The sequence below is a fragment of the Hemiscyllium ocellatum genome, chromosome 4 (genome assembly GCF_020745735.1).
Source record: "Hemiscyllium ocellatum isolate sHemOce1 chromosome 4, sHemOce1.pat.X.cur, whole genome shotgun sequence".
Lineage (NCBI taxonomy): Eukaryota > Metazoa > Chordata > Chondrichthyes > Orectolobiformes > Hemiscylliidae > Hemiscyllium > Hemiscyllium ocellatum.
This window is the reverse complement of record NC_083404.1, coordinates 38,283,108-38,303,393: the sequence shown is the minus strand read 5'-3', so window position 1 is coordinate 38,303,393 and position 20,286 is coordinate 38,283,108. Positions and strand designations below refer to the sequence as shown.

Here is a 20,286-nt window from a genome sequence, read left to right as displayed (position 1 = left end):
AAATTGTGAGAAACAAAGCTCACATACATCAATAAATTTCAGTCCGAGTCAAATTCTGAAGCAGCGAATTTTATTGAAGTGTTCTTGCAAGAAGGATGTCTAACACGTAGGCACACCGATCCAAAATTTACTCCACAATATATACAGTTTAATTGAGTCTCTCTTGGTACTTCCCATTTACTTCATTGGCCTCGCATATTACGTGTCAAACCTATCACTATTCCTTATTATATTTTGCCCCTGCCTACCTGCGCTCTGCCCTTGTTTACTTCTCCCACTACTCTAAGCCTGGCGACCCTTACTCTTATTTGTTTTATCCCTTATGTACAGCTAACTTGGCTTGTTCTGGTGCCTATGTGGAGGCAATATGCTGAGCTGGCATAACTCAATGTTCCTTCTCTGTTCCTTCCCTCCTTATCTATTTCTCTGTAACGTATTCCATTGTTTGCATACACATTTTAGCTAACTCAGCTCTTTGCTGAAACAATTATACAATCGTGTAAGTTAGTTCATTACCTTGCAGAAGCAATTATGTATTCCCTTTTGAGAAACGGAGCTCTCAATATAATAAATTTCAGTCCGAGTCAAATTCTGAAGCAGCGAATTTTATTGAAACATTCTTGCAAGACGGGTGTCTAACAAGTAGGCACCCTGATCCAAAAATTACTCCACAATTTATACAGTTTAATTGAGTCTTTCTTGGTACTTCCCCATTTATCTCATTGGCCTAACATATTAAGTGTCAAACCTATTAATATTCCTTATTGTGTTCTGCCCCCGCCTAACTGCGCTATGCCCTTGTTTACTTCTCCCCCTACTCCAAGCCGGGTGACCCTTACTCTTATTTACCCTATCCCTTATTTGTAGCTAACTTGGCTCGTTTCAGTGCCTACATGAGGAAAATATGCCGAGTTGGCATAACTCAATGTTCTTTGCACCTTATTTATTTGTCTGTAACATCTTCCATTGTTTGCAGGTACATTTCATTCTTGCATGCATATTTTAGCAAATGCAAAGGCAATTATGTGTTTTCTTTACATAGTTTTCATTCTTGTTAACTCAGCTCTTGGCTGAAACAATTATACACAGGTGTTAGTTCATTTACCTTGCATAAGCAATTATGTTTGTAGAAGTAACATTGCTTTACCACATCTTCATATAGTTTCATCTTTGTATGCAAATTTTTGATAACTCAGCTCTTGGCTGAAACACTTATACAAAATGGTGTAGGTTAGTTCATCAACTTCCAGAAGAAATTATGTAGGTAGAAGCAACACTGCTTTGCCTATATCCCACAGTCTTGAATGGCCTCTGTTTCCAGGTTTTCATGCTTGGTGTACATTTAAGTCACAAACTTTGGCCTGTGCATTAAATGCGAATGAAGTATGCTCTCACCCTTCACACTGTCTTGTACTGTGTCCCAACTTTAGAAGCATCTGAAGAAGCTCGATTTAAACTGGGCATTCCAGTGTGAGGGTGGTGAGGCTGAACTGAAATTCTGGACTGGGCAAAAAAAAAGGCCGGTTGCTGAGGAAGGGAGGCTTTCAACTAGGAGGAGACTGGTTGCTAGGGTCAGCTGGTTGCTACGAGGATGGCAGTTGTTTAGTGGAGGTTGGTTGCTAGGGGCAACTGATTGCTCAGTGGAGAACAGTTGTTAAGAGGAGGCTGGTTGCTAAGGGCAACTGGTTGCTAGGAGGATGATGGTTGTTATGAGGAGCCTGGTTACGAAGAGGAGGGCAGTTGTTAGGAGGAGGCTGGTTGCTAGGAGAAGAGTGGATGGGGTGGGTTGTTTGCGGAGACTGGGAGGTCTGGCTGACTTGCTATTTCAGAGCTCGGAATCTCTTGGCTGGCTTGTGATTTCCTTGTCGTTGATGATGTTGCCGTGGTGACGGTGGATGTTCTCGCCGGCCCAGAGAGCTCGAAGCTCCGGCCTCAGCCGCTAATCAGAGCCTGAGGCTCAGGTTGGGCCTCGGCCCGGCAACAGCAGGAGGCGGACCTGAGGGGTGTGAGGCTGGCCGGACCGATATGGCAGTGAAGACCCGAAGCTGGAGCCGGGGCCGTGCCCTGGCCGAGGACAAGGAGCGTTGCCCGCCTTCTGGGAACAGGCCCGCAACCAAAGCTGCCAGCCCACGGCGGGAGCGCCGAAAGGAGTGCGCGGTCCCTAAGAATAAACCGCCCGCTGTGGGACAATCCGGCAAATGGGTAACCGGCATCCGAGGGCCGCTAGGACTCACCGACTCGGCACTGAGCAGTTTGGGGACTACCATAGTTCTGGGTGAGGGGCTGGGGATGCGGGGAGCTGGGAGGGAGGGAAGGGGATTGGGGAAAGGGGGTGGTGGCGGAATGGGAATCGGGAGGAGTTGGGAAATTTTACACGGTGCCTTATGAAAGTTTATTGTGCAGAGAAGGAGCTGATACTGTAAGGGTAATGCACAGCATGAGAGTTGAAGTTTGAGTGGCTTCCAGAAAGCAGAATTTGCAAAAAAAAAACTTTTTTACTGACTGTGTGGCGTCTTGCACGGATCTGTGCTGGAGTCTCAACTTTGGCAAATTCATATCAGTTACCTAAATGAGGGGAGTGAAGGCGCAGCTAGATCTGAATATGATTCGTGGATAGGTAGGAAAGCATATTGCGAACAGCACTTACAAATGTTGTGTGCCGACTATAGATTAGTTTAGTGAGTTGGCAAAAACCTGGTAGATGTATAATGTGCGGAAAGGATGGAAACTGTTCATTTTAGCAAAGATAATAAAAACCAAGTATTACATGCAGAGAACGGCTGCAGAATTCCAAGGTGAAGGGGGCGGGGTCCAGGTGTTTAATGGCATGAGTCACAAAAAACTTGTACCTTTTTATGTAGGTGCGAAAGTAATTAGGAAGTATAATCCGATGTCCTTTTAAAATGAGGACTTGAACATTTAAAATTGATGTTATGCTTCAGTTATAGTGTTCTTTGTAAGATCATGTCTCGAGTATGAGAGAGTTTGGTCTCTTGATTTAAGAAAGCTGTTGAAAAGAAGTTTCCTAGATTGTTAATGTAGAAACTAGAAGCAGGAGTTCAACCCGATTATAGCCGATCCCTATCTCAGTGTCATACTACCCTCTATGCCTTTGTTTTGGATTTCAAAAACAATGTCTCTCTTGTATATGTTGCATAATTTGGCTTCCACAGCCTTTGTGGTAGGGAATTTCCCAGGTTCACTGTCTTTTTGAGTGTAAAAAAAATTTCTCATTTCCTTCCTAAATGATCTACTCCATACCCTGATATTGTATCCCTCAGTTCCAGACTCCCAAAACAAGGGAAAACCATTCTCCCTGTTTTCTAGACTGTCCAGCCCATTAGAATTTTATATATTTTAATCAGATCCTCGCTCGTTCTTTTAAATGCCAGAGAATGTTGGCCCAGTCAAACTAATCTCTTCTCATGGTACAGTTCTGCAATTCCATCTAATGAACTTCTGTTGCACTCTGTACGGCAAATAAATCCTTTTCTTAGGGGTGCAAATGCATACAGATGTGCTCTGAACAAGACCCTGTGCAACTGCAGTAAAACATCCCAACTTTTGAACTCAAATCCTCCAGCAATGTAGGCCAATGTATGATTTGTCCTTTCGAACTGCTTAGCTCTCTGACCCACCTGCCACTGCCCAGCATCTTATGGTGCTGACTTTGTTAATTCTGTTAATGCTTTTCAAATGTTCTGTTCTCACATTTTTTATAATAGACTCTAGCATTTTCCCACTACTGATTGGCTAACTAGCCTGTAGTTCTCTGTATTGTCTCTTGCCCTCTCTCTCCTTTTGATAGATTACATTTGTTCTTTTCAAAATCTGAAGATAACTGGAATGAGTGTATTATCTTAGATTGGATAGAATTGCCAGGCTCTGTTTGTTTCCGTGGGAATTTAGAGTGAGGGTTAATTTGACTGAAACTTCCTTTCCGTGTACCTCCTGCAGGCGAGTCCAGAACTTGGAATGCTATTTTACAATTAAGGATTCCCATTTAGGGCAGAGATGAGTTTTTCTGAGTGCCTCAGAAGGTGGCACAAGTGTAGGAATTGGATATTTTCAAGGCAGAGGAATATGTGGTTGTTGGGGGGGGGGGGGGATGAATTTTAAAAAAAAAATAGGGATGGGAGAGCAGCACTGAATATGAAGAGAGATGGGGAAATAGCTGTTAATTGAGGGAAATGAGACAGCAACGGGGCAAGGAACCGGTTGGGAAAATAGTTGGCACCATTATCTTGTTATAAGGAAGGGGGATGGAATTTTAAGTGTGGAAGTAAAAATGCATGGGAGGGATTAAGAGAGAACAAATAGTGGAGAAATTAGAATCCACCATGCAACTGGGAGAGAGGAGAAAAGAAGTGAATAGGTAGTCATAGAGCTATATAGCATGGAAACAGACTCTTCGGACCAACTCTTCTATGCCGACCAGATATTCCAACCCAATCTATTCCCACCCTAGCACCCGGCCCGTATCCCTGCAAACCCTTCCCATTCATATACCCATCCATTTAAGTATTGCAATTGTATTAGCCTCCACCACTTCCTCAGGCAGCTCATTCCATACACACACCATCCTCTGTGTGAAAATGTTGCCCCTTAGGTTTTTTTTAATATCTTTTCCCTCTCACCCTAAACCTATGCCCTCTAGTTCTGGACTCTTTCTCACCCGCCGCTCCACCCGCCGCCAAGGAAAACAGTTCCAGTCCATTCTGCCTCTTCCTATAGCTCAAATCTTCCAACCCTGGCAACATCCTTTAAATCTTTTCTGAACCCTTTCAAGTTTAACAACATCCTTCAACGATGATGGAGGATCTCCTGAGATTTGAGTGTGGCAGTGGCTTCTGGAGCCATTGACCAATGTATCTTCGCACCAATTAGTGTGCATGGAGTCTCTGAGTGGCCACATGGCTTAAAGGGAATGTCAGGTCTTACTACCCCTTAATTTATTGGCAGAAAAGTCAATAATCGGGCATAGGTTTAAAAGTTATTGGTGAAATGTTTGCGAGACTGTGATCTATTTTCACTGGAGGGGTGGTGAGATTCTGGATTTCACTCCTTTAAAGGTTGGTGAGATAAAACCAGCAATACAATTTCTAAAAGAATGACTTGGATGTACACTTGTATATAGGCTGGAACATGGATTAGACTGGATAATATCGTTGGTTGATATGATGGACTAAACAGCGTCTTCTGAGTTCTAAATCTCCTGTGCTACTGACTGCAATCCACACAGCTTTTAAATATTATGTCGAATATTTGAGAAGACAGGCGTTTGCAAATTTTAGGAATAGTTTGTCCTTTCACTTTTAACCTACTTCTGGTCTTTTCTCTTTTTACAGCTATCATAGCAGGAATTTTACATTGGTAAGTGTTAATTGATTCTTTTGCAGATATCTGCTTTGGAAATTTAGGTAGCCTAACCTGTAGAATAGTTGCTAATGTCTTGCATTGGATGAGTTTTGGCTTAATAAACCAGTTGACTTGCTCTTTGAATGATTTTAATGTGACAAAGCAATTTGTAAGCACCCTTGTGCATAAGTTATGTTACTTAACCTAAGGAATAGGATCAGGTGGAGACTAATTTCCCTGGTGTTATTCAAGTATTCACTTCTGTAAGCTTAGCAAGTTTCAAAAAAAATAGCACAAACTATTTACAGATTAGGTATTTTGCATTTTTTTTATATAAGTAAAAGCAGTATTTATGAAATAGTTGGCATTCAGCTGAAGATTTGTTTTTTTTTTAAAAGCCAAGTGAGAAGAATAGATTATGGTTAAGGAATAGCTTTATTACTGGGTTATCAGAACTGGCAGTATCAGCTGGTGGTGTATTTTACAGTGCTTGAATGCCAGTTTAACAATTCATTTGCTTTTCCAGGAGTTTTGGGTGACAGGATTTGGATATGTGAAGTTAACCACTATTTTCCCACAGCAATTACTACTTTAATTTGTTACAACACAGGGTTAAACATAATAGTGCTGATATTTGCTCTGTTTCTCAACAGGTGGTTGTGTAACGTTTTATGAGGCAATGTCCATTTAAAGAAAAATCTCTCTTTTTTAATTTTAGTGAGATGCTGTCAAATTAAGCACAGGTTAAATTTTGTCCCAATTATAGGTTTAAATTAAGTTTGGGAATTTGTTTTGAATGAAGTCTGGATGGGGAAAATAAAAAGACTTAAGAGTATTGGGAGAAATTTAAAATGCTGCAGCATAAAAAGAGAGGCGCACTGAGAGACCTGGAAAGGCGCCCAATGCATGGGTAAAACACCAGAACAAGACTGATAGGCAGGGAGGAAGTCTTAATTCTCAGAAACCCAAATGCATAATGAACAGAGAAGATAATTAATGTACTAAAATATCTTTATTAAGTACTTAGAAACAGTAGAAGTGAGATGTGATAGTTTTTGTGAGAGGGCTAGTAGTCAGTGTGGATGTTTCAAAGTGTACTTCCTTTGTTCAACATAAACCAAGACATTTGATGGAGACATACAATAATAATTTATCAATGAGGCAATAATTATTGTTTTTAGCCAAAGGGTTACTTTAGTTAATGTTTTAAAGCTTTGACCATGTAGTCAGTAATAAGCAAAATTATCAAAGCATGTGGGAACCACAGATGTAGAGAAATTAATAACAAATTAGACAAACAGATTGTCAAAGCTAGTTGCATAGAAGTCACACTAAGGCTTTGAGCAAGATAGAAAATGCCCATGAAGGACTTTGTGAAACAAAGATAATGTCAGACAGATGGATACTGAAGTGTTGGAATTGTTAATATGTACATTGTAAGCTATATAATAGCTGAAGGTCTTCTCTTAAATTTCACTTCCTAATAAAATTAGGAAGTGTTCATGCAAGCATGGGTTGATCAAGAGATCACTGTCAATTTGTTAAAGGCATTTCATGCTTGACAAATGTGAAACAAAAATAAATTTTACATGAAAGAGGCTATAGAAATGATTTCAAGCTGACCCAGAATGTTTTTGAAATGTAGTCACTGTTGCAATAAGTCTGTGGACAGCAAGCACCTGCAGTGAGATAAATATAGATAATCTGTCCCCATGATAATCTTCAAGGTTTAACTAGATTGAAGAACAAAAGTAAAGCGTACATGAAGTGGGAAACCAATTTAGGGCAAAGTTTGGGAAAGGTTGATATTCACATTGTTGATCAACAGATTTGGTAACTTAGTTACTGGAAAATGGCTAGATGTTTTCAGAGAAGAATGCTCCATTATGTCCTTTTAAAAGAATATCAAGTGGCTAAAGGGTATTATCCATCTGAATTGCTTAAATTAATAGACCATAGTTTTCAGCAATATAACAAAACCAGTTCTTCTATCTCATGTACATATCAAGCATGGGGACGTAATGTGCTTGCTTTCAATTATCATATTGTTACTTACTTTTCTTTTCAGTTCTCTATAGTTATCTTCCTGCATGAGGTTGGAGATTTGAATGTATTGTTTGAAAACATTTACCAGTTAAGTTTTTAAAACATTTTTAGATGGCTTGACAGAATAGATACTGAAAGACTGTTTCACTGGAGGGTCTGGTTATTAGATATCATAACCTCAAGGGGGACACTTCTTAGAATAAGATGAAGAGAAATTTCTTCACTGAGCATTATGAATTTTTAGAATTCTTTATCCCATATAGCTGTGAGTGCTTAGTCACTGAGTACATTCAGGTCTGAAATTGATTAGGTAATTATAATCTCAGGAATCAGAATATGAGGATAGACAGGAAAGTGGCAAGAAGGTAGAAGTTTCAGCTATGATATTATTGAATGGCACTTTAGGCTCATGGATATGTGTGGTCTCTACCTGCTCATGTTTCTAAGGTTGTTAGTTAGAGGACAAGTGATCGTGAAGATCTGTGTCCCCTTAAGAGGGGCCTCTTGGTTCAAGATCGGTCTAAGGAATCAACAAATGCGGTCTATTCAAAAAGCACGGTTCATTAGTTTATTGAATTAAGGTACCTTGACGCAATTCTGTCCAGCAATACAAAGATTGAAGCTTCCGTATTCCGGAGTGAAGTTGTGCAATTACATTTGAAAATTACACATTATTTATGTTTTTAAAGAAATAATACAGCCTTAATTACAAGAAAGACCAATCACATATAATAAAGTGACATGATTTACAGCAAGTTATTCCAATGACATTTCCTGGGAAAGGTTCTTAATTATAAGAACGGTCCAATCAACCGTAATAAGGTGACATGATTGAAGACAGGCTAATCCATTGGTATTCAATGCTAAAAGATATCATCTTTACGTAAATTGTCATGCCATATACTAGTTCAATGGTCAATTAATGTGGCAGTATTCATCTTTTGAAAACTCTATTGTCTTCTTATCTTTGAACTGCAACTTAATTCTGCAAATCAGCAGTATGGTTCACAGGTCATTTTATAGTATTCTTTTAAAATGAGAAACCATTTTGTTTTAATAAAAAATCTACATATTTTGCCTAAATTCAAATGTTAGATCTCATTCAAATTAACATGTCTACTAAATCAACAGCAGTTTTATTGAATATTTTTTAAACATTGCTTCCAGAGTTGAGAACAATCTAATTTTGCTCTAATTTACCTTAGGTACCATATATCTAGTCTTTTTGAAAATAATCGGCATTTCTCTCACCTTTCAACGCTAGAAAGGGAAATGGCTTTTCGCACTGAGATGGTAAGCATTTGATCTGCATTATTGATGAAGCTCTGGAACTGCAGTACAAGTAGGCTACCATTCTTCACCTAGCCAGATGAGTCAGCTAAATGGCAGCCAGGGTATGAGGTAACTGATATTTGGTGCTCTGAATTTTTGGAATTGCCATTGACTGACCCTATTTCTAACCCTATTAGTCTCTGCCATTCTGTTAAAATATACTGTACTGGGTTTCTGTAAAGGGAATCACTTAGTTAGCTCCAAGTCTCCTGCATTTTGCACCCACCACATTACAGAAGCAGGAGGATTGTTCTTGTGAAATATGAAAGGTTGCAAAGAATAATTTTGCATCCTTAAAGTTGCATTTGAAGATTGGTGTGACACCATGATGTATTATAATTAAAATGGGAAAATTGAAGGTGATTCCCCTTTATGATTTTGATCTTCTATTTGAATTGAGTGTTATGGGTATAGATCTTTGTGTTTCCAATGTATTGCTGTTTTGTCACTGTTATCTATGCTAACACTTGCTGTGTTCCCCACTACCCATGTATTTGTAGTTCCTGAAAATGGAAGCAGTTTACTTCATTGTTGTTCACTTAGTTGAAATAAGTTATTGTGGCAAAGATCATTAATGAAACTAAGCAACCAGGAGCTTGCTATTGGCAATTCTAATCATTGACAAGCTTTAAATGTTGAAATTGGCTTCTCGTCTCATCAGATGCCATGGAAGAATATGTTCAAGAATGTTAACTGAAGAACATTTAACACATAGCAACCTGGAAATATTTAGGAGCATTCAGCTTTTACTGATCTCTGTGGGCAAAGGAGGAAGAACCAAGAACAGTGAAGCTCATTGTGGATGCTGTGTGATGTATAACTCTCCCAGATTGTCATGTGCAAACCTCTGCTACAGTTGGACAGAGAGTGATAGCACCGATGTGATTGCAGTTTGTAAGAATGTATATCTATCTTACCTTCTTGAACAGAGGCTACCCGTCCTCTGTTGATGTAATAATGAATTCTGTTCATGTTGAGAAAGAAAACCATATGAAATTCAGCATGGCTGTTAGACAAAACCATCCAAAATCATGACCACTATAATCCAGAAAGATAAGGGCAGCAGAAACCTGGTGACAACAACACCTGTAAGTTGCCCTCAAAACCAGTCACTATCCTGACTTGGAAATACATCATTATTCCTTCAGTTTTGCTGTGTCAAAAAATCCTGGAATTCCCAGCACACTGGCTTTTTGGGTCTACCTACAGCACATGACTTCAGTGGTTCAAGAAGGCAGCTCACTAACGCCTTCTCAGCAGTAATTAGAGATGGGCAGTTAATGCTGGCCAAACTAGCCATGCTTACATCGCATGAATGGACTTGTTAATAGGCAGAATTTTAAATACTATAATCAGGTTTACAGTTTTGTTAGCCCTTATCTTCCAAAACAATGGAAATTTTAGAAGCTACAGTGCAGAAAGGAAGAGTGATTAAATGGAGTCGTCAGGAAATTATTACCAAACTGAAAATTTGTAGCATTGCAGGAAATATTTATCCATAGAATTCTGATGGATTGCTTTGGAAAAGTGTACTTTTTTGGTGTTTTGCTTGTTTAGGGAACAGTCTGCATTTATGTAATGCTTGCAAATATATTTTCTTGTTTTAGGGCTTGTATTATTCTTTCTTTAAGACCATCATTGAAGCACCTTCCTATTGTGAAGGTTTAAGTAACATAATGAATGATGGATTGACTGAATATCCTTTGGTTATCAACACCTTGAAGCGATTCAATCTTTATCCAGAGGTAGGTTATTTGTTGATACCTAATTTCAAACCAAAGCAAATATTACATCAGTCAATTCAGCAAGACAAGTGTTTAAATGGCAAAGTGAAAATGATGAAGTAGTTCAGGTGTTCTTTTTATTGTTTCCTATGCTGTATTCTTTCTTTGCTCTTCTCCATTTAACCAGCTTCGCAAACCAACTGATTCAGAACTCAACTGCACATGTTTTGTGATAAATCCTGTGCACCCTCCACCCTTGTTGTCATATCTCCAAAGACTAGAGTATCACGCTGGTTTCTTTGCTTAAATCTGAATGATGTAAACTCACCATTTTCTGACTAAGCTAGAATTGATGGTTTAATTGTGATTGACAAATTCAGGAGGCTTCAGGAGAAAAGGTGATAGTGTAATAGTTACACTTAAACTAAGTGTAAAGTTCACTCTAGTGGGTTTCAGAAGACCTTCAGCTATTATATAGCTTAGAGTGTACATATTAACAATTCCAATACTTCAGTATCCACGTGTCTGACATTATCTTTGTTTCACACAGTTCTTCATGGGCATTTTCTATCTTGCTCAAAGCCTTAGTGTGACTTCTATGCGACTAGTTTTGACAATCTGTATGTCTAATTTGTTATTAATTTCCCTACATCTGTGGTTCCCACATGCTTTGATTTTGCTTATTACTGACTACATGGTCAAAGCTTTAAACATTTAACTAAAGTAACCCTTTGACTAAAAACAATAATTATTGCCTCATTAATAAATTATTATTGTATGTCTCCATCGAATGTCAATTTTAATTTATGCCTGCATAATAGCATTATTATCAGTGTTTTATTATTTAGAAATCTAGTGTCTTCAGTGCTATTGCTGGTAACAACAATGTGGTATGATATTTCGTTTAAAATTGACACATGATGGGGAAAACCTGACTTCTTCTCTGGGTAGGTAGTACTCGGCAGCTGGTATCGTATTTACATCACTGTTGCAGACTTCCTTGGCATTTCAACCAAAACATGTTGGCGTGTGGACCGAGGAAAGGGCTTCAGCCCTGTGGAGAGTTGTGAAGGCAAGTTCTGAATGTCAGACAATATCTTTATTCCCTGTTCTTAAATGTTTGTTTAGGTATGATCTAAAATATTATTTTTTTTTTATTTAATAGGAATGGGGGACCCTGCCTACTTTTATGTAACATTTGTTTTTATTTTAAATGGGCTCATGATGTCTCTGTTTTTCCTCTACGGAACATACTTGAGGTAAGAAGATAATGCAGTACTGTTTATAAAGTGAGCATACTGCAAGATAGTTTGCAGGTGGGATTTACATGTTTTCAGTTGCACTGCAAGGTTGGAGTGACTTAAGTCATTTGTAAATGAGCCAATATCTAGGGGCCTTATTGGCCCAATGACTGAATTCAAGATAGCCAATAACAGCCTTTGAAAGCTTTCTAAAAATTCTTGTTAATAAATATCTATAGACATTAAATGTACAGAAAATATATCATTGCTGTTTGTAAATTGTACTCTGGCAATTGCCAGTAGTTTAAATCTTGGAAAATTGCATATCTCTTTGCAACATATGTTACTGCAGTGAGTTTTGCATTTGATCACTGCAGGTTTGAGGCAATTGGTACATAACTAGCTTTGATACCAACTGTGAAATTTGTTAAAATCATGACTTTTATTCTAGTCCTCTTCTTTGTTAAATTCTGTTGTTACTCCAAGGTTATTCCGAGCATAAAACAGCCCATGATTTTCATTTTGTTTTTCCTGTGATCCCATGTCTTTCACCTACTGCTTTTGCCTCCACACCAGCTGTTATGGACCTCTTCCTCAAAGATTTCACCTCCCATACATTTTACCTCCCACTTTCCCAATCTCTTGTTGGTGACCACATCTTCTTCCACTGTCTGCTGTGAAACAAAACAAAACAAAGCACATGTGCAGATTTATAATGCATCTAACCTAGCAGATGCATTTTGCCCTCGTAATGTTTTCAATAGAAAATCATTTTTAATGATTTGGAATTTAAAACTTTGAAAATTCCAAAAACCTGAAGCATACTGGCATTGGAGCGTGTCCAGCGGAGATTCACACAGATGATCCCTGGAATGGTAGGCCTAACATACGAGGAACGGCTGAGGTTCCTGGGATTGTATTCATTGTAGTTTAGAAGATTTAAGGGGAGATCTAATAGAAACTTACAAGATAATACATGGCTTGGAAAGGGTAGACGCTAGGAAGTTGTTTCCGTTAGGCGAGGAGACTAGGACCCGTGGACACAGCCTTAGAATTAGAGGGAGTAAATTCAGAACAGAACTGCAGAGACATTTCTTCAGCCAGAGAGTGGTGGGCCTGTGGAATTCATTGCCACAGAGTGCAGTGGAGGCCGGGACGCTAAATGTCTTCAAGGCAGAGATTGATAAATTCTTGATGTCACAAGGAATTAAGGGCTACGGGAGAATGCGGGTAAGTGGAATTGAAATGCCCATCAGCCATGATTTGAATGGCGGAGTGGACTCGATGGGCCGAATGGCCTTACTTCCACTCCTATGTCTTATGGTCTTAACAATGAAGCTGTTTCATTTTTGACAAACTTCTATCTTTGTTTTTACACACTGATGTTAAAAAGTCAGTGTAGGAGATTTTAAATTATTAATTGTGCTTAATAATCATAGGGCAGGAAAGGAGGCCTTTGTCAATTCTTTGGGAGTAGAAACAGTTCTTTTTGCTTCCCCGCTCCTCCTTTTTTTTCCTCCTCTTCCCCCCACCCCCCAAAAAAACACAATCATCCTACAAGATTCTCTCTTATTGAATATTCAATTTCCTTTTGATTGTTATTTATTTTCATCACTCTTTCAGGCATGTTCTAGATTATCATTTTTTTTAAAATCACATTTTTGTGTTTTCACAATATGAAGTTCAGTGGCGGGGAAAGAAAGTTTCTTTTCTCATGTTGATTAATTTTACTTTCATGAGACGTCAGTCTATGAACTGTTGAATAATTTGCACAACCAGAGGAAATACCAACATGATTTTTGTTACCTGCTGAAAATTAATTCCTCTTCCAGGACTCTACACCCGGAACTCTCCCTGTAAATTCCTGTGCTGCAAATCCGCTTCTTAGATTGAATTCACTGACCCTAATACATTATTTATTTAAACTCTCCATTGTATTTTTAAAAAAAAGCTGTAGAAAGATTAGCCAGAGGGGAGGCAACACACTTAGAATGCTCTTTAATTCAGTGCATCTGGTATGTGAATTGACAATTGACAAATGCAATATGGAAAACTTAACCATGTTGTAAACAAATTAACACCCCAATTAATCCCTCCCCATTTCGGTAAAACAAGAGATTCCAGTCTGTAATTTGCCTTTTTACTTTGAAATGATTGGAGCAGATTGTATTGACTAATAAATAGAATCATCCTTTGTGATGTGATATGTGACATGCACTTTGTGCAGAATAAAATGTGAATATCATCAAATAATTAGGGTTCACATTATGATTAAGGAAGCACTTGAAGTGCAAAGCGTATCTCTGACTGCAATATTTCTTCTGTTAAGTGTAAAAGTGTAGTTGCTGTTGTACTGTGAGAAATGCAGCAGCCAATTTGCATACAGTGGCCTCTGCAAGAAATTAATCTATGTAAACATTCCTTTGTTGCAAGTTGAATAAAGGGAAGACTATATGAAAATAGGGCATGTTTTTCTTGATGGGTATATGCTTCAGCTGTGACATACCTGGTGATGAGTATTTCTTGATATTGATGCTGTAATTAACCTTTCTCTTGGTTTTGTTGTATGGAATGAATTGAATCCATTCTTGGATTGGTTAGAGCTGATATTTTCAACTGCACCAGAAGGTGATGCTCCTATTCGATCAATCTAGGATTGTAACACCACTGAGATGTGGCTGTTTTCATTCTTTTTAGTGAATTGAAAGCAAAATTTTTAACTTTTAAGGTAAATGTTATGATTTGTGCACTCCATTCAGCTCCCTATGTGAGAGTTGATCTTCAGCTTGATTATGTTTATTGTACCCTCCACTTATTCATATCTGGTTAGATTCATAAACACACATCAGTATGATCTTAGATTAAGAGGAGATTTAGGATTGATAGCAGAAGCATGTATTGCACAGAAGTCTTGAGTCTGTGGAGCTCCTAGTGTAGTGAGTCGTTAAAGCAGAGACTGTTTTTAAAAATACTTACATCAATGTCTTGAAGCACAACCTCCTATTTTAGTATTCAGTTTCCCTCGCAATAAATGGTAACATTCAACTGTAGTAGTAATTTTCTTAATTACTTGCATGTTTAACTTTTTGCGAGTCCTACACTAAAACACCCAGATCCCTCTGCATCTTTCAAGGCCTGCAATTTCTCACCATTTGGATAATATGCTTTTTATTCTTCCTGTCAAAATTGACAGTCACATTTTCCTATATTATATTCCATTTTACAGATCTTTGCTCACTTGCTTAAACATGGGCGGGTAAACCTCCTCCTGATTATGACGTACCACCCTCCTTCAGCTGATGATTCGATACTCCATGTTAAACAATACTTAGAGAAAGCACTGAGGATGGCAAGGGCACAAAATGTACTCTGGGTGGGGCTTTTCAGTGTTCTTAATCAAGTGATTCAGCAGCAGAACTACTGATCAAGCTGGTCAGGTCCTAAAGAATATAGCTGCTATGCTGGGTCTGCAGCAGGTAGGGAGGGAACCAACAGGAGAGTAAAACACACCTGTTTTGCATGCATCTGTTCAGAGTTACCATTGCAGAATCCTTATGGAGACAGAGTCTCGCCTTCACATTGCAAATAACCTCTATTGTGTTGTGTTGCACTATCACCGTACTAAATGGGACAGACTTCAAACAGATCTAGCAACTCCAGACTGGCCATCCATGAGCTGCTTTGGGCCATCAACAGCAGCAGAATTGTAATTCAGCATAATCTGTAACCTCATGACCTGACATATATCCCCCATTCAACCATTACCATCAAGTTGGGCAGCAACCCTGCCTCAATGGAGATTGCAGGGTGGCATACCAGGAATACCTGAAGATGAGGCGTCAACCTGGGGAAGCCACCAAACAGGACTACTTGCATACCAAACAGCGTAAACAGTAAGTGATAGATAGAGCTAAGTGATCCCATATCCAACAGATCGGATCTAAGCTCTGCAGTCCTGCTGCATCCTGTCATGAATGATGGTGGACAATGAAACAACTTGCTGGTAGAGGAGGCTTCGCAAATATCTCCATTCTCAATGATGGAAGAGGCTAGCACATCAGTGTAAAAGATAAGGCTGAAGCATTTGCGGCAGTATTCAGCCAGAAGCGCCAAGTGGGTGATTCAACTTGGCCTCCTCCAGTAGTCCCCAGCATTACAGATGTCAGTCTTCAGCCAATTTGATTTACTCTGCATGATATCAAGAAACAGTTGGAGGCACTTGATACTGTAAAGACTACAGGCCCTGACAACATTCTGGATAGTACTGAAGACTTGTGTTCCTGAACTTGCCACTGCCCTAGCCATGCTGTTCCAGTACCGATATAACACTGGTGCCTACACGACAATATAGAAAATTGCCCAGGTATGTCCTGTACATAAAAGCAGGACAAATCCAACCCAGCCAATATCCGCCTCATCAGTCTACTCTCTACCATCAGTAAAGTAATGAAAGATGTCACCAACAGTGTTATCAAGCAGTACCTGCTCAGTAATTACCTGCTCAGTAATAACCTGCTCAATGGTGCCCAGTTTGGGTTCTTCCAGGGCCACTCAGCTCTTGACCTCAATGGTTTTGGTTCAATATGTACAAAATAGCTGAATTCCAGAAGTGAGGTGAAACTATCTGCCCTTGAAATCAAACTGCATTTGACAGAGTATGGTATCAAGGAGCCCTAGCAAAACTGGAATCCATGGGTATAGCGGTTGTAATCCTACCTGACACACATAGGAAGGTGGAAGATAGTCGTGATTGTTGGAGGTCAATCACTCAGTTCAGGACCTCTGTGCTGGTGTTCCTCAGGGTAGTGTCCTTGGCCTAACCATCTTCAGCCTCCTCCTTCATCAATGACCTTCCTTCCACCATAAGGTCAGAAGTGGGGATGCACAATGTTCAGCACCATTTGCCACTCCTCATTGATTACTTCAATGTTCAAAAGCAACAAGATCTGAACAATATCCATGCTTGGGCAGCCACGTGGCAAGTAACACTTGTGCCACACAAATGTCGGTCTATGAGCATCACCAATAAGAGACAATCTAATCGTCACTCCTTGGTGTTCAATGGTGTTATCATCACTGAATTCCCCACTACTAACATTCTGGGGTTATTATTGACCAGAAACTCAACTGGACTCACCATATATCTACACTGGCTACAACAGCTGGTCAGAAGCTCGCAATATTGTGGGGATTAACTCACCACCTGACTCCTCAAAGCCTGTTCACCATCTGCAAGACACATCATGAGTGTAATAGAATGCTCCCCACTTGCCTTGAAAGAATGCAACCCCAGCAACACTCAAGCTGGATACCAGCTAGGACAAAGCAGCCTGCTTTCTTGGCACAAGCATCCACTCCCTCCACTACTAATGTACAGTGGTAGCTATGTGTACTATCTACAAGATAGTTTATGTAAATTCACCCAAGATTCTCAGACAGCACTTCGAACCCCTGACCACTTCCATTGAGAAGGGCAAGGGCGGCAGGTATATGAGAACGCCACAACCTTCAAATTCCCCTCCAAGTCACTCGCCATTCTGACTTGGAAAGATATCGCCAATCTTTCACTGTCACTGGGTCAAACTCCTGGAATTCCCTCCCTAATGCCATTGTGGGTCAATCCACAGCAGATGGACTGCAGTGTGAAGCCAAGATTAGAATTTTATCTGTATTTTGGAGGGTAAACACCAGCATTGACTGATTAGGTCAAATGGCTTGCATCTCTGTTAATTTCTGGCATGTTCTGAATGATCAGGTTTTATTTTCAATACGAACTGATGTGCTAATATGTTTCTGTGCACGTACTGGTTGAGAAGACTGAGCAGGGAGAATATATTAAATTGAAAGCTTGCAGTTTTGTTGAGTCACTTTAACCAATTAATACAAAGAAGAAGCAAGCCATATGTTTATATAATGCAATTACGTCTCCGAGATGCCTCAAATAATTTTGTGAATGGTAAATTATGGTATAGTCACTACAAGAAAACATAAGTTATTGTGTATGCTACCATGTCTCCCAAATAGTGCATGAATTAATAACCAGTTACTTTGCTGCTGACAGTGTGTGAATCTTAGCTGCTTCTCAAGGTGGGTATAAAGGACAAAAGTTTTCCCCAGTGTTCTGGCCAATATTTATTGCTCAATCAACAAGAACATAGAGATTATTTTCTCTTGTGAGGGAGCTGTAGACCGATATGAGATAGTCACCAAGGAACCGAATAGAGAATTCAAAACCAATTTCTTGACTTGAAGAATGATGAGAATGTGACACTCAGTGCATAGAGTGTAATTGAAGCAAATCAATGCGCTTTAGAGGAAACAAGGCAAGTGGATATGAAAGAGGAATAATGCATAAAAACAGTGCTGGACAAACTCTTGAGTCTGACAATACTTGTGGAGAGAAAAACAATGTTGTCATATTTGGCTCAAAATGTTACTTTTGAACTGATGATGGTAGATTTTAAATAGACCAAGATGGGAAGAGGGACAGGAGGAATTAAAATGGTGTCACTGATTAGTCAGGCCTAATGGCCTTTTTGTAATGATTGGCTTCACACTGGATAAAATACAATGTAACCAACATAGGATATCCTGGTCATTATTTTCATTTCTATCTTTATAACATTCTGTCCACAAGTTGGCTGTTGTGATTTGCTGTTAAGTGATAACAGGTGGGACCAAAGGTATATCAAAGGATCAAAGCTGAGGAGCAACCTTTCAGTGTGCTGTTTGTTTGCATCTTATTGAATAGGGATTCATTAAGGTAATTAATGGTTACAAATAGTGAAACTTTGAAAAATGAAAATTTGTTGAGAATGGAGGAATGAAGTTGTAACTGATATCATTGTTCTGTTTTGCAGTGGGAGCAGGTTTGGTGGAGTGATCACTGTAGTTTGCTTTTTTTTTAACCATGGTGAGGTAAGCATAACAGATTTTCAAATTATTTTAAAGTTCCATTTTTATTTCAGTATTATTCTGAGGACTTCTGTATTTGAAATTTTTTTCATTATTGTGGGGATATTGTTCAGCATTAGGCTGCTACTTGTTGAATGAACTGTCTCAAACTGAATGCTGGGATCATTGGTGGGCAGGTTCATCCTGACCATTCTGACAGCTGAGGCTTCAATTCATCCTGTAGCTAGTGTCCTTTAATCCTGCATTGTTCTCTTTCCTGACCCTTCCACTTTCCATATCTATTTCCAATATGATTGGCAATTTAACTCCTAGTGTGTGAATATGAAACTTCATGTCTAGTTTTCAAACTGGGGCTTTGCTAAGAACTGTTGAAGCTCTTTACATACATGACTAGTGAATTATTTGTGTTGAGCATTGGTGCAACCAAAACATTTTAAACAAAATGTCTGAATAACTGTGCCAAGATGGAGAAAATTCAGAAAAGTTAATAAGTTTTCAATATGCCTTCATATACGAATCTAATGTTCCTTTATTGGTTCATAAAAGGTGCAAGCTCTACTGTCATATTAGTAATTTGAAATAATATAGGTGAGTCTGCTAAATATGCACTAATGGATTAACTGATGTTAAAAAAGGCTAACGACTATTTGTCTACTTCTCGTAATCACATTAACACCAGAATTAAAATCTTAACTTTGTTTCAACATCTGATCTAATGCTTCAACATTTAGGAGAAATAAGCATCTGCTAAATGTCTCTTCTGTGCCTGCTCTGATCTTAGTTTAACATCTGTTAATTTAATGACACTTTTAATGCAGGAACACTTAACCCGTTCATAATGTTAAAATATTAATATGGTTCTTTACTGAGTGTGGATCAGCTTTGTACGGTATTTTAATTTGTTTTATTATCTATACTAACTGAACATCTGTTATTAACTAATTTTCTAATTCCCTTTTCCCAGCATGCTATTTCCTCAGATGGACGACAGAATATTCCAGCCCACTAGCACTTTGATCAATCTGCTAAGGATCACACTTAGATAGAAATTTCTGCTTTATTTTCCTGAATCATTGTCTCCTACCAGCTCATTGACCTCATATCCCACCAATCCAGAAGGTGCTTGCTGGGGAATGGTTTTAGAGGAAGCCGTTACCCTGTGGTACCAAATGCAAGAAATCTTTTGTTTACGTGTGAGCCTCAACAATAAGCATCAGGCTGTTTGACCATTTGGTTGAACCAAGCAAGCCTATTTCTGTCCTCAACTGACTATATGTGCCTCAAAGAATTGGAGAAATAGCGAGTGATAAGTGACACTTCTTGGAGTCCCATTGAGTTTGGCTATTTTTTTAATTTAATGCTGTCTAATATACCTTGTTGAGCATTCTATGAAATAACTAATCTAAGTACAAAGAGATTTAGCAACAGGAGAAAACTGAAATAAAAACAGAAAATGCTGAAAATATTCAAGTCTAGTAGAATTTGTGAAGAGAAAATGAATTAACTATACTTAATATTTTACAATGTAATCTGTCAAAATTAATTGTTTCCACAGATGTTATCTCATCTGCTGAATAATTCTAATGTTTTCTGTTTTTATTTTAACATAGGCAGTAATTTGCTTCTGTTGAAAAATGTTAAACTTTATTAATTTAACAACATGTGTTAGG

The 20,286-nt window shown here is 38.8% G+C and overlaps 1 protein-coding gene across 3 annotated transcripts in view; it reads left to right on the top strand.

Annotated features, from left to right (window-relative positions):
• Positions 1-1,822: 1,822 nt before the first annotated feature.
• Positions 1,823-20,286, top strand: part of dpy19l1l (dpy-19-like 1, like (H. sapiens)) — a 77,412-nt gene continuing 58,948 nt past the window's right edge. The window contains exons 1-7 of one of the 3 annotated variants that reach the window (XM_060822966.1): positions 1,823-2,275; positions 5,349-5,373; positions 8,610-8,697; positions 10,344-10,485; positions 11,416-11,532; positions 11,626-11,719; positions 18,562-18,619. In XM_060822966.1, coding sequence (XP_060678949.1) covers positions 2,026-2,275; positions 5,349-5,373; positions 8,610-8,697; positions 10,344-10,485; positions 11,416-11,532; positions 11,626-11,719; positions 18,562-18,619 — 774 coding nt within the window. In that variant the 5' untranslated portion in view covers positions 1,823-2,025. Of the gene's footprint in view, positions 2,276-5,348; positions 5,374-8,609; positions 8,698-10,343; positions 10,486-11,411; positions 11,533-11,625; positions 11,720-18,561; positions 18,620-20,286 lie in introns of all 3 variants that reach the window. The other 2 variants (XM_060822968.1, XM_060822969.1) reach the window with 2 other exon arrangements.